The 17902-nt window shown below is 38.7% G+C and overlaps 1 protein-coding gene across 1 annotated transcript in view; it reads left to right on the forward strand.

Annotated features, from left to right (window-relative positions):
- The window catches only part of LOC142857832 (ubiquitin carboxyl-terminal hydrolase CYLD-like), a 29923-nt gene extending 15729 nt beyond the window's left edge, over positions 1-14194 (forward strand). Inside the window, exons 7-15 of the mRNA XM_075986845.1 lie at positions 733-874; positions 1991-2113; positions 3926-4017; positions 4855-4921; positions 9291-9423; positions 10201-10309; positions 11050-11168; positions 11389-11605; positions 12962-14194. Coding sequence (XP_075842960.1) covers positions 733-874; positions 1991-2113; positions 3926-4017; positions 4855-4921; positions 9291-9423; positions 10201-10309; positions 11050-11168; positions 11389-11605; positions 12962-13146 — 1187 coding nt within the window. The 3' untranslated portion in view covers positions 13147-14194. The remainder of the gene's footprint in view (positions 1-732; positions 875-1990; positions 2114-3925; positions 4018-4854; positions 4922-9290; positions 9424-10200; positions 10310-11049; positions 11169-11388; positions 11606-12961) is intronic.
- Positions 14195-17902: the final 3708 nt, after the last annotated feature.

Here is a 17902-nt window from a genome sequence, read left to right on the forward strand (position 1 = left end):
TATTTACTTGCCAGTGTTCATCAAGTTTCGAAGTTGGTAAAGATTCTTACTTGGTGCATAAGAGATTTGTCCTAAGAGCAGATATGTTGAAAGAAGAGTTAGGAAAAGTGTTTAGGGTCTAAAGACTGAAAGGCGGTGTTTTTTCTTCTCTTTTATTGATTATAGACATTAAATTTTTGGCAGTTTGGGTGGTAGAAATGAAAATGTGGTCCCTTTAGCAATAACTTCCCCCTCCGCGTCTGTTTAAGTACCTCATTTCGGATGTCCTTATGAAGAAATCTGATATAGTCTGGGGATGCAGTTGGCTTGACAGATGGAGGACAATTCTTCTCATTGTCACTAGCTTGCTGATGCTGGCCTTTCCCTTAACAATAGTGAGAGTCAAGCAGGGGGAAATAGGGAAAACATCTTTATGAAAAACATTTTTCTTAATGTTGAAGAGTATTTTGGAAACTTGTTTTCTTTTTATACTTGAAAATAAAACATTTTGGACGAGTAACAAAATATTCTTTGACAGGTGCTTAATTAACTTAATTTTCTAAACTCTATATGACAGGAATGATGTTGAAAGCAAATAATCACATTTTTATAAGTCCAGATAAATATCAGTTAACTAAAGTAAAAAAAATGCAGAGGATGCCAAAATATACTTTAAATGATATATATGTACATGCATATGAATATATACTGTCATGATTTAAAAGAATTATTTTTATTTTTTTATCTTTTCAGCATTTGTAGGCTACTTAAGTAAAGTAGTAGAAAAAAATACTCCACCAAAGATGGAAAAAGAAGGTTTAAAGATAATGATTGGAAAGAAGAAAGGCATTCAGGGCCATTACAATTCTTGTTACTTGGACTCAACTTTATTCTGGTAAGTTCCTATTTTCTGCAGTAAGTGTAAATAGTGCTGTGTGGGGGAGAGGGGAGACAGGTATGTGTGTGTGTGTGTGTATGAAAGAAGGTGCCAGATGCCTTTGAGTAGAGAAACTGACAGAGTTAGGAAAGATCATGAGATTTGGTCCTGAGTGACTAAAGAATTTCATATCCTATTCCTAGATCCAAAGCACTAATATAAAAATACTGCAGTGAATAATGAGTGAACAGATACTCTGAGGACATCTGCCTCCAGTGTAGATGATGGCACCTGTGCCAAGTAACCTGCAGCAAGCTATTGGCATTGCGTGCTGCGTGTGTTCTGGAATATCGAGATGATCATAAAAATTCTTAATATTAAAAGTTACTTTCCATGGGATCACTGTTGCCCTCCTTTGTGTAGTTTTCCCTAAAGTGGATCAAGTTGAACAGCAAGGATCATTAGGCTATGAAGATTGAATCTGTAGCCGTAAGGGTTGTGCACTGCCAGTTAAGTGGATCTGCCACTCCGTAGGCTGTGCCACAAGAGTTAGGACGTTAGTATGGAAGTTAGGATTTTAAAGGAGAGAGCAGAATAAAGGTGGGTCTTTTCGTTGGTGGAATACTTTTGATTAAACAAATAAGCAAGCATTACTATAATATTCCTTAGATTTACTGATAAAAATTTATTTTAACTAAATTTATTTTCTTTGATACCAGCAAATTTTTATTGCTAATCACTCACAAGTTATTATAAGGAAATGCCTATCTTATGATAATGAGATGACTTTGTCCTTACTAGTCTGATCTGGTCTTGACCAGTCTCTGACTTTCTCCCTATGTTGTCTGTGTGTGTGTGACCGATTTCTAGGCCTCTCTTGGTTTATGTAAACAAGCTTCTTTCATAATGTTCTCTGGCGTGTTTTCAACGTTCATGTGCATGGTGCAGTCTTGGTGTTTCTGGTCCGGATCTGCAGGGTCTCCGGGTACTGAGCACAGGGCCTGTGTGATCTGTCCATGAGTTCTTAGACCAGTGGTTCGCTACACTCTATCCCTTTGCCTCTTCCTACTCCTTTAAGAATCTTTCTCAAATATTGTTTTTATAACATGAGGAAAATATTCTTTTATTTTGCAGCTTATTTGCTTTTAGTTCTGTCCTGGATACTGTGTTGCTCAGACCCAAGGAAAAGAATGATGTGGAGTATTATAGTGAGACCCAGGAGCTACTGAGGACAGCAATAGTCAATCCTCTGAGAATGTAAGTAGAAGACATGTGTTTTGTCTTTAGTTGGTGTTCTGTTTACTGTTTTCTTGTATAGTAATTAATTTGTGCTCTGGACTCATGTAGTAAAAAAAAGAAGTTAGTTCTCATGAAATACTGACTTTTTAAAACCTTTGTTTTTCGTCCTCTGTTTATGTGTGTTTTAGTCTGGGCAGTGCATTCTGTAAAATGATGGGACTCATTTGGAGTCATGCACTACAAATTTATCCCTTTGCCTCTTTGTCTAGTACATGACATTGCACTAGAAACAAGTGAGGTATATTAAAGTGACATGGTGTTTTGTTTGTTTAAAAGAATTTCTTTAGGTCTTCTTTGACTCCTTTACTAAGGTAGTTGTAAATGTGCAGAAGACCATGTCAGAAGACTTTGATGCATGATGGTGATGTGTGATGAAGGCGTTTATGTGATGAAGAGTTAGGTTAGCCAGTCAGGAAACAGATAGCTCAGGGACATAGAGAACAAACTATGCAATTCAAAGTCCAACTGTGATCAATTTAAACTTTGTGGTACACTTTTCTTAACAGTGAAAATAAAAATTAACGTAATATATTTAAAAATAACAAAATATGAAACTATAAGGAGTATTCCAAACGACGTACTGTGTCACATAGCTAAGAAAGTAAATTAAAAGTGAAACAAATTTCTCTAGATACTTGTTTGCCTTACTTTTCTAATCATCTTATCCTTTAATTATGTGCTTTGATTTTAATATTAATTATTTTGTCTTACACAAATTTTAAACTCTCATTTTTCTTTCCCTATGTAAATGACACTAGAACAGCACAGGTCAAATCTTATCTACAAGGCACATTATCACAACCTTCCTTCTTTTTAAAATACTGTCAATCCCTCAGGAAACGTTTTTTGCATACGATTGCCCAACTAGTCCAGAATCATAGTTATTCTAATTTTGTCACCAGTCTATAGAAAACACTTGCTGCATGGGCTATGAGACCAAGGTGCATCTTGTCAGGCATGGTGGGATATACCTGTAATCCCAGCACTTGATAGCTTAAGAGGCTAATGCAAGATCAGTAGCTCAGAAATTTCTTGTGTCTGCACATGTCATATCTGTTGTTTGGACAGAGGTTTTGCTTTCTGTATTGGAAGCCCCACAGGTAGAGATCCTGTTTTGTTTATTTGTTTTTTTGTTGTTGTTAGGTTTCTTTAATCTCCTTTTGTATTTTTGGTGCCCTACATATAGCATTACACAAGTGGTAGGTGTTTAGTGTTTGCTGATTGCAAAGAGCTACCAAGTAAGTGGATAGTCACTCTAAAAAGTGGGTACACAGTATGATTAGCTGGCTCTGACTTGTTCTTGTAAGCCCATGGTCTCTTATAGTCAAACAAAGAGAATGTCATAATTATGTTGACTGTTTGATTTTAGACTTTAAATTTTTAGTATCTCATCAGTTCCCTTTTCCATGTCTCTTATCCTGTGTATAAGAAGGGCTTTCTCAAATTTGGATACCCTATTTTATAAAATAAGTGTTTTAATATAATAAGCAAATGCCATTTAAAAATTGCTTCACCCAGGCTTCATAAAAAGTTGAGAATTGTATTAGTACATGGTAGTTATTTTTAAGGTGTTTAATAGTATCTGGAAACAATTCTGATTCTCAGACTTTCACTTTTCAAACTTCTGTAAAAAGCCTACAGTTTCTTAAAAATAAATGCCTTGTCTATTGTTTTTTGTAACATGTCAGAATTGTATGAAAAGTACTTGATTATTAAGACGTGTCATATGACTCACTGTGCCAGTGTCAGTTAATTCATTTTTATCAACAGATATGGATATGTGTGTGCCACAAAAACTATGAAACTGAGGAAAATACTTGAGAAAGTTGATGCTGCATCGGGATTTACCTCTGAAGAAAAAGGTGACCCTTTTAATTTATAATATATGCATTGAAAGTAACTTGAAAGTTTATCATCTAGTAATATGCTAAATTATTTCCTGAAATATACCTATTTAGTTTAGAGGATTAAATTTAAGTTAGAATTATTTGAGAGGGCTAGGAGCATACTCAGTTGTGGAGTATGTAAGAGGCCTTGGGTTTGATTCCCAGCACTGCAAAAATATGAAAAGTTTTTTTTCTATGTGACATGCATATTTCTCCTGATTTTGTGATTCTTCTGAAGTGATGTGATGTGGAAGAAGTCTTTAAGAGGTCAGCAGGCTGGCTCTACAGAAGATGACCAAGTAAAGAGCTGTCCTTGTCCCCAGCAGGGCTGTTCAGAGCTGCTTCTCTTCCTGTGATAGGGAGCATCCCCAGCACTCAGTTTCTCACTGTGCTCCCTGTTGAAAGGGGCTGTGGAGCAGTTGGCCAGCACTTCTGTCTGCTCACAACTGAAGAATTTGCTCAGATTCAACTCCTGAATTAGTTTGTTAACAGTATACTATAACCAGCTGTGGCATTTATACACATGGCTATTACTAAAATAGAAGAAAAAATAGGGCATATACCAGGTAGATTCTACTGAACCTCCCAAAAGACATAAAAATGATTTCACTGTGTGTGAATGACTATATTCTGTTAAATAGGGCATCATGACAACAAATGAAAAAGTAATGTTTTATTATAAGTTTTCCCTTGTCAGGAGAACCTGAAATAACTAAACTTTTAATTAATATGTCTCTCTTAAAGAATAGAATGGTTTTTAAATTTTCTCTGTGATTCACTTAGGTTTTTTTGTTTTGTTTTGTTTTCTCCTAGATCCTGAAGAATTTCTAAATATCCTGTTTCATGATATTTTAAGGGTTGAGCCATTGTTAAAAATAAGGTAGGTCTCAAGCTGTCTAGAAGCATTTCAGAAGTAGACCTTCTTTTACACTGCCATTGCCCAGTAGCTAAATGATGCTAGCATAGATGTGGGTTTCACTAGCTGCTGTCCTCTCTCTGAGCTACACTTAACTTCCAGGGCACAAGTGAACCTGTCCTTTTAATTAGCCCTAATGACAGATGTGCCCACAATGTAATTACTTATGAAATTGCATGTTAATATTTTTGAAAGTTCAGTTAGTGAACTTTTAAAAGGAATCTTATTCCAACTGAATTTAAAAAAAGAAGAAAAAAACAGGGAGAGCATTGTTTTTGGCTTCCCATAACTTATAGTTAGCCTTAAGTTAGCTCTTTCGTTCTCAGTTTAGATCTTCCTTCTCCCCATGTTGAAAGAATACCTGAGTTTACTGCGATACAGTTCTTAGTGAGATGTTTGAAATGTCTGCGCTTCCCAGGTCATTTGAATGGTGGGCCCCTCTTGATTTCAGTCTTGGTTTCTCTGGTGAAAATCTTAGGAGTGTGCTGCCTACTTCCTTAAGAACCCACACTGATGAGTTCTCTTTCCTCTTGTGTCTAAGCAATGCAGTTTGAACCAGGGTTAAAGTGATTGTGGGAGCAAGGAAAGTATCACAGTTAAAGTTTGGTTCTCTTCAGAAATCTCTAACTAGTGAACTGGCATGATGCATAAGCATGGGGTGTACATACTTATTAGCAAGTCCAAGTTGGTAATCGCTTTCTATGTACCTAGAAAATCCTAGAGAATTATCTACAAAGATTTAAGAAAAGAATTTATTATAGTCTAGCCATGTAAAAATTAATCATGGAAAATCAACAACATTATTTTATTCCTTCAAGCATATAGAAAAAGGAATATTTTATGTTTTAGGAAAGAAAAATAAGCAATCATTGTTTTCAAAGATAGAGTTAAAAAAAGATTTACACTGAGCTACAAGGCAGATTTGATTAATTAGTAAGAAAGAGTAAATAATTAAATATGTTAATTTTTTGGTTTGTTTTATTCTTTTAATGATTTTTACATTCCAACTACAGTTTCCCCTCCTTCTTCTCTTCCTAGTCCTTCCCTCCCACCTTCTCCCTCTCCCCCATCCTCTCCTCCTTCATTTCTATTCAGAAGAGGGCAGGCCTCCCATGGCTATAAAGCAAACATGAGGCTCAGAGTGTGAGGTGCAGTCCATCTTGGTACAGTTGTAGTGGGACTGTACCTCAGCCAGTGTCCCTGCTTCTGCAAGGGAAGCAAATGGAGATGAATGCAGGTGCTCAGCTCACTTTCTCCTTCTCATTCTGGGGCCCAAACTTGTGAAATTGTGCTGCCCACATGTAGGGTGGATCTTCTCACCTCAACCCAATCAGAAAACTTTTTTACAGTTATGTTTAGAGGTTTATCTCATAGATGATTCCAGATCCTTCAAGTTAACAATATTAACATCACAAGACCACTTATTGTCAACTTGATACCCAAATATATCATTTAAAAATACATTTAATTTTATTTTTAATTGTGTATATGAGTTCAGTGCCAACAGAGGCCAGAAGAGGATGTCAGATTTCCTTAAGCTGGAGTTACAGGCAGTTGCGAACTACCTGTTGTGGGTTCTGGGGACTGAGCTTTGGTCCTCTGTAAGGGCAGTGTGCTGTCTTAACCTCTTGATAGCTGAGACATTTCCTACCACTTTTGGTTATGAGCCTTAGTTTTTTATTTTTTGTTTTTTTTTTTTTTTAATGGCTGAACTCTCTCTCTCTTAGGCCCCAAGTTTTTTGAGACAGGATTTCTTTGTGTAACAGTCTTGGCTACTAGCTGTCCTGGAATTCACTTTGTAGACCAGACTGACCTCAAACTCACAGAGATCCGCTTGCCTCTGTCTCCTGAGTGCTCAAATTAAGTGCATGCTTCACCACACCCGACTTAAACATATGATTTTAAAGCTATTACTTTCTACTCTTTGTCCCGATAGGTTCTTGGTCATCTTTAATGCAGAATACATTCATTCTAACTTCAGAAGTTTCCATAATTCTTAATGTTCCAACACTGTTCAAAAATAGTCTTTTTAACCATGAGTTCCTGAAAAACCAATAAACAAGTTTTGTCCTTCCAGCTTACAGTGGCACAGGGTTGGTTCTCATCCCAAAAGGAAGGAGTTGGGGGCAGAGCAAGCAAAGAAAGGTCAGACCAAAGCAAGAGTAACAAGAGCATCAAGGCAGGGCACCCCAGGCTCCTTGTGGCTGGGCAGTGACGTCACAAGCTTCACACACTCATCATGGAGCTGCAGGATTTTGGAATGAGTATAGGACCTCAGGACTCACCTATTATGGTCCAAACCACACCAATCCATGAATGTTTTTATATTCATGTTTGTAAAATGTCAATATCCACTTTTTAAAATTTACCAAATTTGTATTCTTGTGCCCTTGGATTGTCCCTGGTGGAAAATACAACCCAACTAGCATGGCTTGGTACAGTTTCACAACTTGGTTATGATTCTGTAGGCTTCCAAACTTCTATAACACTAGCCGTGGGGTTATTTAATTATTTTTATCATTTTCTAAAATTTTCATAAACCCCATATTGTATATTGAGTATGTTTCCCCTGTACCTCCATCCCTCTGTCCCTTTCCATGTCTCCCTCCTCATAGTTCCTTTGTTCCTTAGGCAGCATCACGTCTACTTTCATGTCATATACAAATTAATGCTTTTTGTCTCTCTGTAGAAGATCGAGGAACCATAAATGAGAGAAAACATACATTGTTTCTCTTTATGGGACTGGTATAATTTGTTTAGTATGTTTATTTCCAGTTGTATCCATTTTGTATGACTGACAGACTTTGTTCTTTATGGTTAAAAGGACTCCCCTGTGCATATGATTTGAGGAGTGATTTTTGTTTTGTTTTTCGTTTTAGGTTTGGTTTGATTTTTTGAGACAGGTTTCGCTATATAGCCCTGACTGTCCTGAAACTTGCTTTGTAGACCAGGCTGGCCTCGAATTTACAGAGATCCACCCGCCTCTGTCTCCTGAGTGCTGGGATTAAAAGTGTGCACCACCATGCCTGGCCCTGGAAGTGAATTTTGAGTGGCTGTTGTTCCTCCCAGTTTTCTGCTACAGTGTTAGGACACTATGCATCTCTTCCTCCATTAACTAGCTGCCGTGCCTCCTCCTGGCCATCCTTGATTTTTCTGGGTGTGATTTTTTTTACTTCCATTATTTTTGTTTTCTCTTCTATGCTATTTTTAACTATGAATTTTTTCTATGACTTTTTCATAGTCATCAACAACCAATTAAAATGTTATTCTAGAATAACTGCTAGTTTCTTGAATTATAATCTGTTCTTATTACCTTTGAGTTCTCAAGAGTGCTGTAGCTAGTTACCAGATTTTATGTTTTGTAAATTCAGGACATAATTTGCTTGGGGCAGCTGAAGATCACAATAGGCTGCTCCCTGAATTACAGAAGTTTTGTGATTAAAAACTGCTGATAGTTTTTTTTTTCTAAAACTCTTGAAATCTAGACATACGTTTAAATAATCTGATTCTAAACCCAGACACTTGGCTAAAAAAGATAAGCGGTAAGCTGAAAGATGAAAAACAATTTTCTCAGTAGAGTTAGTTTTAATGGTTACTAGTAAGCTGGTAAGGGAAAGAAGATGTTGGACCCTCATGTTTCACCGTGACCATTTACCTGGTGTTTGTCAAGTTGGTGGGTGAGCATCTAAAGAGTTGCTGGTAGCTGAAAGCCTAGAGGATAGTTGTTAGGGTTCCTGGAAGTCACACCTTGCCCTGCTTTGACTTGCTAGGAAAGTATCCCTCTCTCCCTCCCTCTCTTCCTCCCTCCCTCCCAGGGTTTTATTTTAGGAAGTAAAGAAGTTTGATTTAGAAGGTCTAAGAGTCCGTCACTGAGGCATTGTAGCATTTGTCCTAGTCAGTAAAAGCAGTGCTCACAACTGTCTGTAACTTCAGTTCCTGGTGACCTGACATCCGTGCTAAAACACCAGTGTACATAAAATAAAAATTAATTTTTTTTAAAAAAGTAGCTGCTACTTTCTAGATTTGGAGGGAGAAGAACTGATTATTGTTCATATAGTGTTTCTTGTCTGGAATATTATTCTACATTTTTCTTGTGATGGCAAGAGAACTTTCGAATAATTTATAAAGAAGGCAGAAGAACTAATTTATGAATTCTTCTGCATAAGCACATTTAACTATCTCATCCGAATCATTGTCTTTCACCTGGTGTGTGGACAATCCAAAGCTGGACACGAGCATTATGATGCTGTGTCCTCACGTCTATCAGACGCTTCATACTTGATTCAGGCATTTGGTAGACGGCTTATATGCATTTCTTCCTGTGTGCTCCCAGATCAGCAGGTCAGAACGTCCAAGACTGCAACTTCTATCAGATCTTTGTGGAAAAAAATGAGAAAGTTGGAGTTCCTACAATTCAACAGTTACTAGAATGGTCTTTTATCAGCAGCAACCTGAAATTTGCAGAGGTTAGTGATTCTAACTGGACTTGTACTGCTACTTTATTTTGTTTCTTATCAATGCTAGATATTAAACTCAGGCCTTTTGTACACACTACCCCAAGTGATGCCCCACTGAACCACACCTAGCTATCACTGTGCTTTAACCAAGAATAGTTTGAAGAAATAGTTAAGAAGACACTTTAAAAAAAAAGTATTCTAACTTTGTTCTTTTTAAAGATAGCCGCTTAAGTTGGAATGTTTTGGATTTGGGTTGCAAAGGGAACAAAAGCTAATTTTTAAGTTTAAAGTAGCTTGATGCAAAGATATGTGTGCATACATGTTTATGTTTTCAGTTGTCATTTTTCCCATGCATAGTATCTAAACATGTCAAAGGTAATGTTATTTTTTTCTCCCTCTGTTAAGAGATAAATTACCAATAAATTCTTGTGTATGGGTTTGCTAATGAATGCAATAGAAACGTCTCTTTGACTGTCAGAATGTGTGATCTCTGCAGTGCATGCTGTGGTCTGTTTTATCATGTTCGTCTCTGGGGAAGTCTGGAAAATCTGTAGCTTATTGCTGCTCTGCATCCACACTGCACATTCACAAGTGGGCTCTGCTTCATGGGCCAACAGCCCTGCTGAAAGCACTACTGGGTTTGACAGCTATGACTATTTCAGTTTCATGGGGAAACTCGTTAGTACAGGGGTTAGGACTCAAGGCTTTGGACATGCTAAGTAAGCGCTATATTAAGTCCCCAGCTCCTTAGGACTTTGGTTTCTAAAACTATGTGTCTTTTTTTAGGCACCATCATGCTTGATTATTCAGATGCCTCGGTTTGGAAAAGACTTCAAAATGTTCAAAAAAATTTTCCCTTCTCTAGAATTAAATATAACGGATTTGCTTGAAGACAGTAAGTATATAGTCCTTTCTTTGTTTTTTGTTTTGTTTTGTTTTAGAAATAGTTGGCCTGGACTTTTCATTAGTTATGGGTATAGTACTTCTGACAGGTAATTCTATTTGAAGAGCTTAGACATACTAACTCAATAATTTGACTGATAGAATTTATTCTAAAAAAAAAGAGATAAAAATAAATAATTTAAATGCAAATTTACTTACTATCTGACAAGAAATTAGAGACAAGAAATGTTAATAAGAGGGAAGTGGTTAACTGGATTATATGTCTAAACAATAGACCTATGTGAAAACAGTGTGTGGTAGTTATAGTGGAAGGGAAAGCATCGAGAGGCTAGATGAGAGAAGCTTGAGACACACGTATACCTGGGTGCACATACTTATATAAATATTCAGACGTAAAATTGTTACAGAAAGTTCATAATGGCAGTGATTGTTACTTACTGACTTAAGATCATATGTGCTATTAGTCTTCAATACTTACTTTATATCTTTGAACATTTCATGACCAGAAGAACAATTCTAGAATAGGTTAACAAAAATGGTTATATGAAAAAAAGTCCTTAAAAATACTACAGATACAAAAAAAAAAATCCAAATGAAATTTTAAGAGGGTCAGAGAGGACTAGGCCTTTCTTCTCCCCAACCCCCAAGCATTCTTGTTTTCAAAGTATAGCTTTTATTTTTAATGACAGAATGTTTTTTTTGAAAAGGCTTCTTCCTTCCCTCTTTGCTTAGCTCCCAGGGAGTGCCGCATCTGTGGGGGACTCGCAATATTCGAGTGTAGAGACTGCTATGAAGACCCAGACATCACAGCAGGGAAGATCAAGCAGTTCTGTAAGACCTGCTGCACTCAGGTAATCCACACTCACTGCACCAGTCAGAGTCAAAGGGCATTTTAAACATTCACAGTAAATGTTATTGCTCATGTCTCTTCTGCCGGTGTGTGTGTGTGTGTGTGTGTGTGTGTGTGTGTGTATAGAACTTGGCTGTGGTGGTCAATGAAAGTGATTAGAGTCTGCCCTTGAAACATGGCATTTAGCTCACTTGTGGTATTTTCTTCATGGTCCATTTTAGGTTCACCTCCATCCAAAGAGAATGAATCATACCTATCACCCAGTATCACTTCACAAAGACTTGCCTGACTGGGACTGGAGACACGGCTGCATCCCCTGCCAGAAGATGGAGTTATTTGCTGTTCTCTGCATAGAAACTAGCCACTATGTCGCTTTTGTGAAGTATGGGAAGGATGATTCAGCCTGGCTCTTCTTTGACAGCATGGCTGATCGAGATGGTATTTAAAACTTGTCTTTTGGAGGGAGATGCTTCCTAGTGAGAGCATGTGTTTGTGGTAATAGGGTATTTTGTGAGCAGATTCTTGAAAGGATACCACAGTGTGACGGACTTCAATCTTCAAAGGGTATTACTAATTCTGCTCCTCAAACTAAGGAGCAATAATGTTGTGCCATCTTGGTCCTTACATGGATTTGTTAAAGAATCCTAGCCATAATCCCAGACTTGGGAAGTAGAGGATTGTGAATCAAAGGTCAGTTTGTATTGCATAGTGAGAACCTGTTTCAATTTGTCCCACCTCAAAAGAAGAAAAAAAGATCCTAAAATTTATTTAGAGCTGATTTTACCATCTTCTTCCTTGCATTTTTATATACAGTAGAGTAGCCATTTATTGAGGACATAAATGCCAAACTCTGTGGGATACTTTGGCCATGGAAATCATGCCTGTTTTTCTATTGTCTAAGCTAACGGTAAAGGTGGTGAAGGTTGCATGGTTTGTATTTACCTCAGTCTTCCTGATCTCATGCATTTTATTTCAGGAAGAAACCTTTACTCATTGAGATGTTTTTAGGAAGCTTAGTCATTACTTAGTACACACTTGAGTGACAGGGGTCTTGGTAGTAAGGTACTTGTCACAGTACCTGTCCATACCCCATTTACTCTACAGCTCTTCTTCCAAGCCCTAGTTCCCCAGGTCTTCAGGTGTTGACACTTTAATAACCAGAGGCACCGAGTGACGGCTTCTTGACCAGAGGCCCAAGCTGTAGACCAACAGTTCTTCATTTCTGCATAGCTCTGATGCCTGAGGGCACAGCCCACCCCTGTGTGCGCTTGACTCAGCATTAGCAGCATAACTTTTGGGAACGCACCTGGGAGAGCAAATCTGATCATCAGAGCACATGCGCGTTCTGATGATTAGTATCTAAATCAGCCATGCTAGAGGTATGCAAGTATGTTCTTAAAACATAGGGAAACAGTAGCGCTCACAATTGGCTTCTTGTGGAAAAGTGTCAGGCTGCTAGTGTCTGGGAAGGAAAGAAAAGTCTGAGGGGCCTAGAGTAGCAGCCTGCAAATCGGGACTGCAGCTTTTCCTAAGTGCATGTCCTTTTACCAGGTTTGTTTTTTTTTTTTTTCCACTTTTCTCTGCTTGAACCCTCTCAGAAGCCAATAAAAGGAGACCGTAATTCTAGAAACTGAAAGTCAAACAAAGTTTGTTGTTTGTTTGTTTTGTTTTGTTTTTGATTCTGGGAGTCAGTCTTCACTAAATTCTAGGATAGTAAAATTGTTCTGGTGGGACAGGCTGCCAAGAGGACTTAGAAGTTTGCTGCCCTAATGAGAGCTCTCTCTCTCTCCCTAGGGGGTCAGAATGGCTTCAACATTCCACAAGTGACACCCTGCCCTGAAGTGGGAGAGTACTTGAAGATGTCTCCGGAGGAGCTGCACTTCTTGGATTCCAGAAGGATTCGAGGCTGTGCACGCAGACTTCTTTGTGATGCGTACATGTGCATGTACCAGAGTCCAACCATGAGCTTGTACAAATAACATGTCATCTGAAAGGGGCAGAGGCCAAGCACAAAGCTTAACACCATGTTCCTTCCAGCTGGCACCCATTGCGGGCAATGGGTGTCTTTTGTGTTGATGGCCCTTTAGCAAAGGATTCCTGTGTTTTTAAACAAATTACTTTTGTGTTCTTGAAGTAGTTAATAAGCATTTTGCACTCTAGGAAGTATGTTTTGTTGGTTTTTTAAAAGTTTTAATGAAGTTTAGTTTAAATGAAGTTAAGTTTTGTTTTCTTTAAGTTTATTGAATTTATTGCATTGATAATATAATATTTTTGGAAAGATACAATTTTAATTGTGACGTCTAAAATCTTTTAGTCCATTGAGGATGTAAGTAAATATTTCTTCTTATGGCCCAAGGATATTAAATCGTTTTTCTTTTTTGAGTGCCTTGAGGAAGAAATAATATGGTTTTACTGAGTCTGCTGGTGGGTGGCCTTAAATGGCATTACTTTATCCTCAGGAGTACGCAGGGTCCTGGCCACTCTCCTGGCAGTGCTGACAGTTTAGTGTCGTCAGATTTGAGTTCTCATTTTCTTCCCCACGGATTTGAGGGAGAAGGGCTGTGGATGTAGGGATGGTTTTTCCAGGCACCGTAGGCCTCTGCACAGTTCTCTTGTGCTTTTAAATACTGTTGATGTTCACTAGTTCTTCATTCTAAAGGGATTATGCAGGAGATGCAACTGTCTTTGCTTTTATATTATGAAATAGCCTTGTATTGTGGGATGTTAACTCTGGAGAGTCGCCCTCATACTCAAAGTATTCATTAAAAAAAATCCCCTGATACTCCCTAGGGGGTGTGTGACTATTATCAGGCTAACCCAAAGGAACACATTTTGTATTCCATTTCCTTTACTGGTATCTTGTTAAAATTTTTTTGCCTGAAGAATATTGTTTTGTTTATGAAAACATGAATAACATTGTATAAAACAGTCCCTTTCTGTCAGAATGCTCCAATGTAGCCTTAATTTTGTTAGAGACGATTGAAGTGCTGCTATGGAAATCAATGTACCATGTACTATTTCTGTATCATTAAAACCCAGTTTTTATGGTTCTTTCTCTTTGAAAAAAAATTTCCGCCTCCTCCCAGCCTCCCATTTCCCTACCCCTCCTCCCACTCCTCTCCCCCTCCCCCACTCCTCTCCCCCTCCCTCTCCAGTCCAAAGAGCAGTCAGGGTTCCCTGCCCTGTGGAAAGTCCAAAGTCCTCCCCCCTCCATCCTGGTCTAGGAAGGTGAACATCCAAACTGGCTAGGCTCCCACAAAGCCAGAACATGAAGTAGGATCAAAACCCCGTGCCATTGTCCTTGGCTTCTCAGCAGCCTTCATTGTCCACCATATTCAGAGAGTCCGGTTTTATCCCATGCTTTTTCAGTCACAGTCCAGCTGGCCTTGGTGAGCTCCCAAAACGGGGTGAAAACTATTATGTCAGAAGGAGAAGGGGGAAATGTGGGTACAACAGACACTGGTCATGTGCATCGTTTTCAGAAGGTGCACAAAAGCAGAATCTAGGAGGAGGAGGAAGTAAAAATACAGTTATAATAGGATGTACACATTGCTTACACTTAGAAAACCCAACAGATAAAATGTATAGATAGAAATAGAGAAGAAATACACATGAAATTTACAAATTTGATCTAAAACATACATGGAATAGTCCATCTTATACTGCCCCCCTTTCCTTCCCTGAGACATGTCTATGTAGCCCAGGCTAGCCTTGAACTTGAAGAAACTGCCTGCTTTTTAGTCTTCCTGGTGCTGGGATTACATTTGCCCCAAGTTCTAGATTTCTTTTGCTTTTTAGTAGAACACATACAAAAAATTAATCCAGTCTGTGTTTTCAAAGGACATTCTAGGACAATTTATAAAAGTGGAAATTTTCTAGGGCATATTTTCTGATCGCAGTTTATGATAGAAGAAGGGGGGATGGGAGAAACAAACAGTAAAAAGAGACTCCATTCAAAGCCATTTAATTACTTGGAAATTACAAGGAATGATACAAAGCAGTCTTTTACTAAAATGTAAATGAACCTAAAATTACCAACCTCACAGAAAGCAATAATGGAGGACACTCCATACAAAACATATGCGATGCTTTATCCTTATTGGAAATTCATAGCCTTAAATTATCCCTATTGGGAACTCAGAGCCTTAAATGCTTTATTTTTTAAAAGAATATAGAGAAAAATAAAATTCAATTTAAGGAGTTATAACACCACCAAAATTAAACAAGCAAAATATTGGAAGAGAAAATAAAGATCTAAATTAACAAATAGGAGGTGAGGAGGAAAGCAGGAAGGGTAGGTCGGCTGACACGTAAGAATGCCCGCACACAGATGAAGACCCAACAAGTTTCCAAAGGCTCAAAAACTGCACAAAGAAAGAACCAGAGTCTGATAATGTGATGGAGCAGGCGCAGGGCCACAGGCCAGGCAAGAAAAACATAGAGAGTGGGCTGCGGTTGTCCCTTGACCATGCTTCCCTGTCCCAGATGAAGGCTCTCTCTCTTGTTGGCTTTGTTCAAAAATGCGGAAATAATAAATAATATTTTCAACACAGATTATACAAAATTACTTGGTCTAGACACTTTAAAAAAATCAAGAATGAGACTTAATTGCCCAGATGAAGGCATGTGACATCCACAGGCAATTCAGTGACTCCTCCTGGACTGGGACTTTGCTCTGAAGTATATTGATGGGTGTTATGGAATATTAGGTGAAGATGTGTTACATTTGTTTGTGCTGTGGAGCATTTGTTTAATGATGCAAAGATATGTTGCATTCTCTTACACTGTGTTTGTTTCACTCTGTGAAGCTGTGTTACTGTGCCTGCCTGAAACACCTGATTGTCTAATAAAGAACTGAACGAGCCAATAGCAAGGAAAGAGAAAGGATACGTGGGGCTGGAAGGCAGAGAGAGAGTAAATAGGAAGAGAAATGGGAAGAAAAGATCAAGGAACAAGAGAAGGAGAGAAGGCACTGGGGGCCAGTCACCTAGCTACACAGCAAGCCACAGAGTAAGAGATAAAGAAAGGCATCTAGAATAGAGAAAGATAAAAGTCCAGGGGCAAAAGGTAGATGGGATAATTCAAGTTAAGAAAAGTTGACTAGAAATAAGCCAAGCTAAGACCAGGCATGTGTAAGAAAGAATTAGCTTCTGAGCATTTATTTGGTGGCTGTGTCGTGGGCACCCAAAGAACAAAGAGAAAAAAAACAGCTACAGAGGGAAATTATTATTAGCAAAATCTACTTGTGTCAATAAGGGAATGCTAATATTCCAAATTTTAAAAATTTACCTGAATGCTGGTGTGCCGGCATGAGTTTATCTGTTCCACTTGTGTGTAGGTGTTATTGGAGGTCAGAAGAGGACATAGGGTCCCCCAGAACTGGAGTTATAAGCAGCTGAGAGTGACATGTGGGTGCTGGGAACCAAACCCAGGTCCTTCGTGGTAACAGTAAACTCACTTAACCACTGAGCCACCTGTCCATCCCTCATATTCCAATTTATGTTGTTTGGTTTCTCGAGACAGGGTTTCTCTGTGTAACAGCCCTAGCTGTTCAGGCTGCAGGTGGCGGGAACCATCGTGGCAGCAGAAGCAGGCTGCAGGGACTTCGCACAACACCGAGAGCAGATCGCCCCACTACAATTAAATTAAAGAGTTAGGCCTTCGTTTGGGGAGGTACCTGGCAAAGGAGGAGCCGGGTCCTATTCCTGAAAACCCTTCTGAGGGGTGAGAGGGATCTTGATCCCCGGCAGGAACCAGGAAACAGAGCAAGGGCATTTTGTAAGAGGAGCCCCTGGCCAGCAGGGAAACCTGAACCAGTTTCAACAGACCCCTTAGATAGCATCGATAGAAGGAGATGGGCAGGCGCCAAGGCAAGAATTCACCCAATAATCTGAAAAACAGCATGAAAACACCAGAAATCAATGATCTTACAATAGAAGGTCTTCAACACCCTAACACAGAAGAAGTGGAAAAAAATTGACTTTATGAAAGCAATAGAGTCCCTTAAACAGCATGTGAAAAATGCCCTTATAGAAATGGATGAGAAGTATAACCAAAAATTTGAAGAAATGAGTAAATACGTACATAATACCCTGGGAAACCAAGAAGGAACAATCAAACAGTTAATGGAAACAGTTCAAGAATTGAAAACTGAAATGGAAGCAAGGAAGAAAACACAAACTGAGGACCAGCTGGATATGGAAAATCTAGGTCAACGAACAAAGCATACAGAAACAAGCATAATCAAAAGAATACAAGAAATAGAAGAAAGAATCTCAGATTTGAGGACACCATAGAGAAAATAAACGCTCTGATCAAAGAAAACTGCAAAGCCAACAAATTCACATCACAAAACATTCAGGAATTATGGGACACAATAAAAAGACCAAACCTAAGAATAGTAGGAATAGAAGAAGGAGAAGAATCACAGCTCAAAGGCCCAGACTGAGACAATGGAGATGTTCTACTGGGAACTCACCAAGACCAGCTGGCCTGGGTCTGGAAAAGCCTGGGATAAAACCAGACTCTCTGAACATAGCGGACAATGAGGACTACTGAGAACTCAAGAACAATGGCAATGGGTTTCTGATCCTACTGCACGCACTGGCTTTGTGGGAGCCTAGGCAGTTTGGATGCTCAACTTACTAGACCTGGATGGAGGTGGGGGTTCCTTGGACTTCCCACAGGACAGGGAACCCTGATTGCTTTTTGGGCTGAGGTGGGGGGACTTAATTG

This window comes from Microtus pennsylvanicus, chromosome 9 (assembly GCF_037038515.1).
Source record: "Microtus pennsylvanicus isolate mMicPen1 chromosome 9, mMicPen1.hap1, whole genome shotgun sequence".
Taxonomy (NCBI): domain Eukaryota; kingdom Metazoa; phylum Chordata; class Mammalia; order Rodentia; family Cricetidae; genus Microtus; species Microtus pennsylvanicus.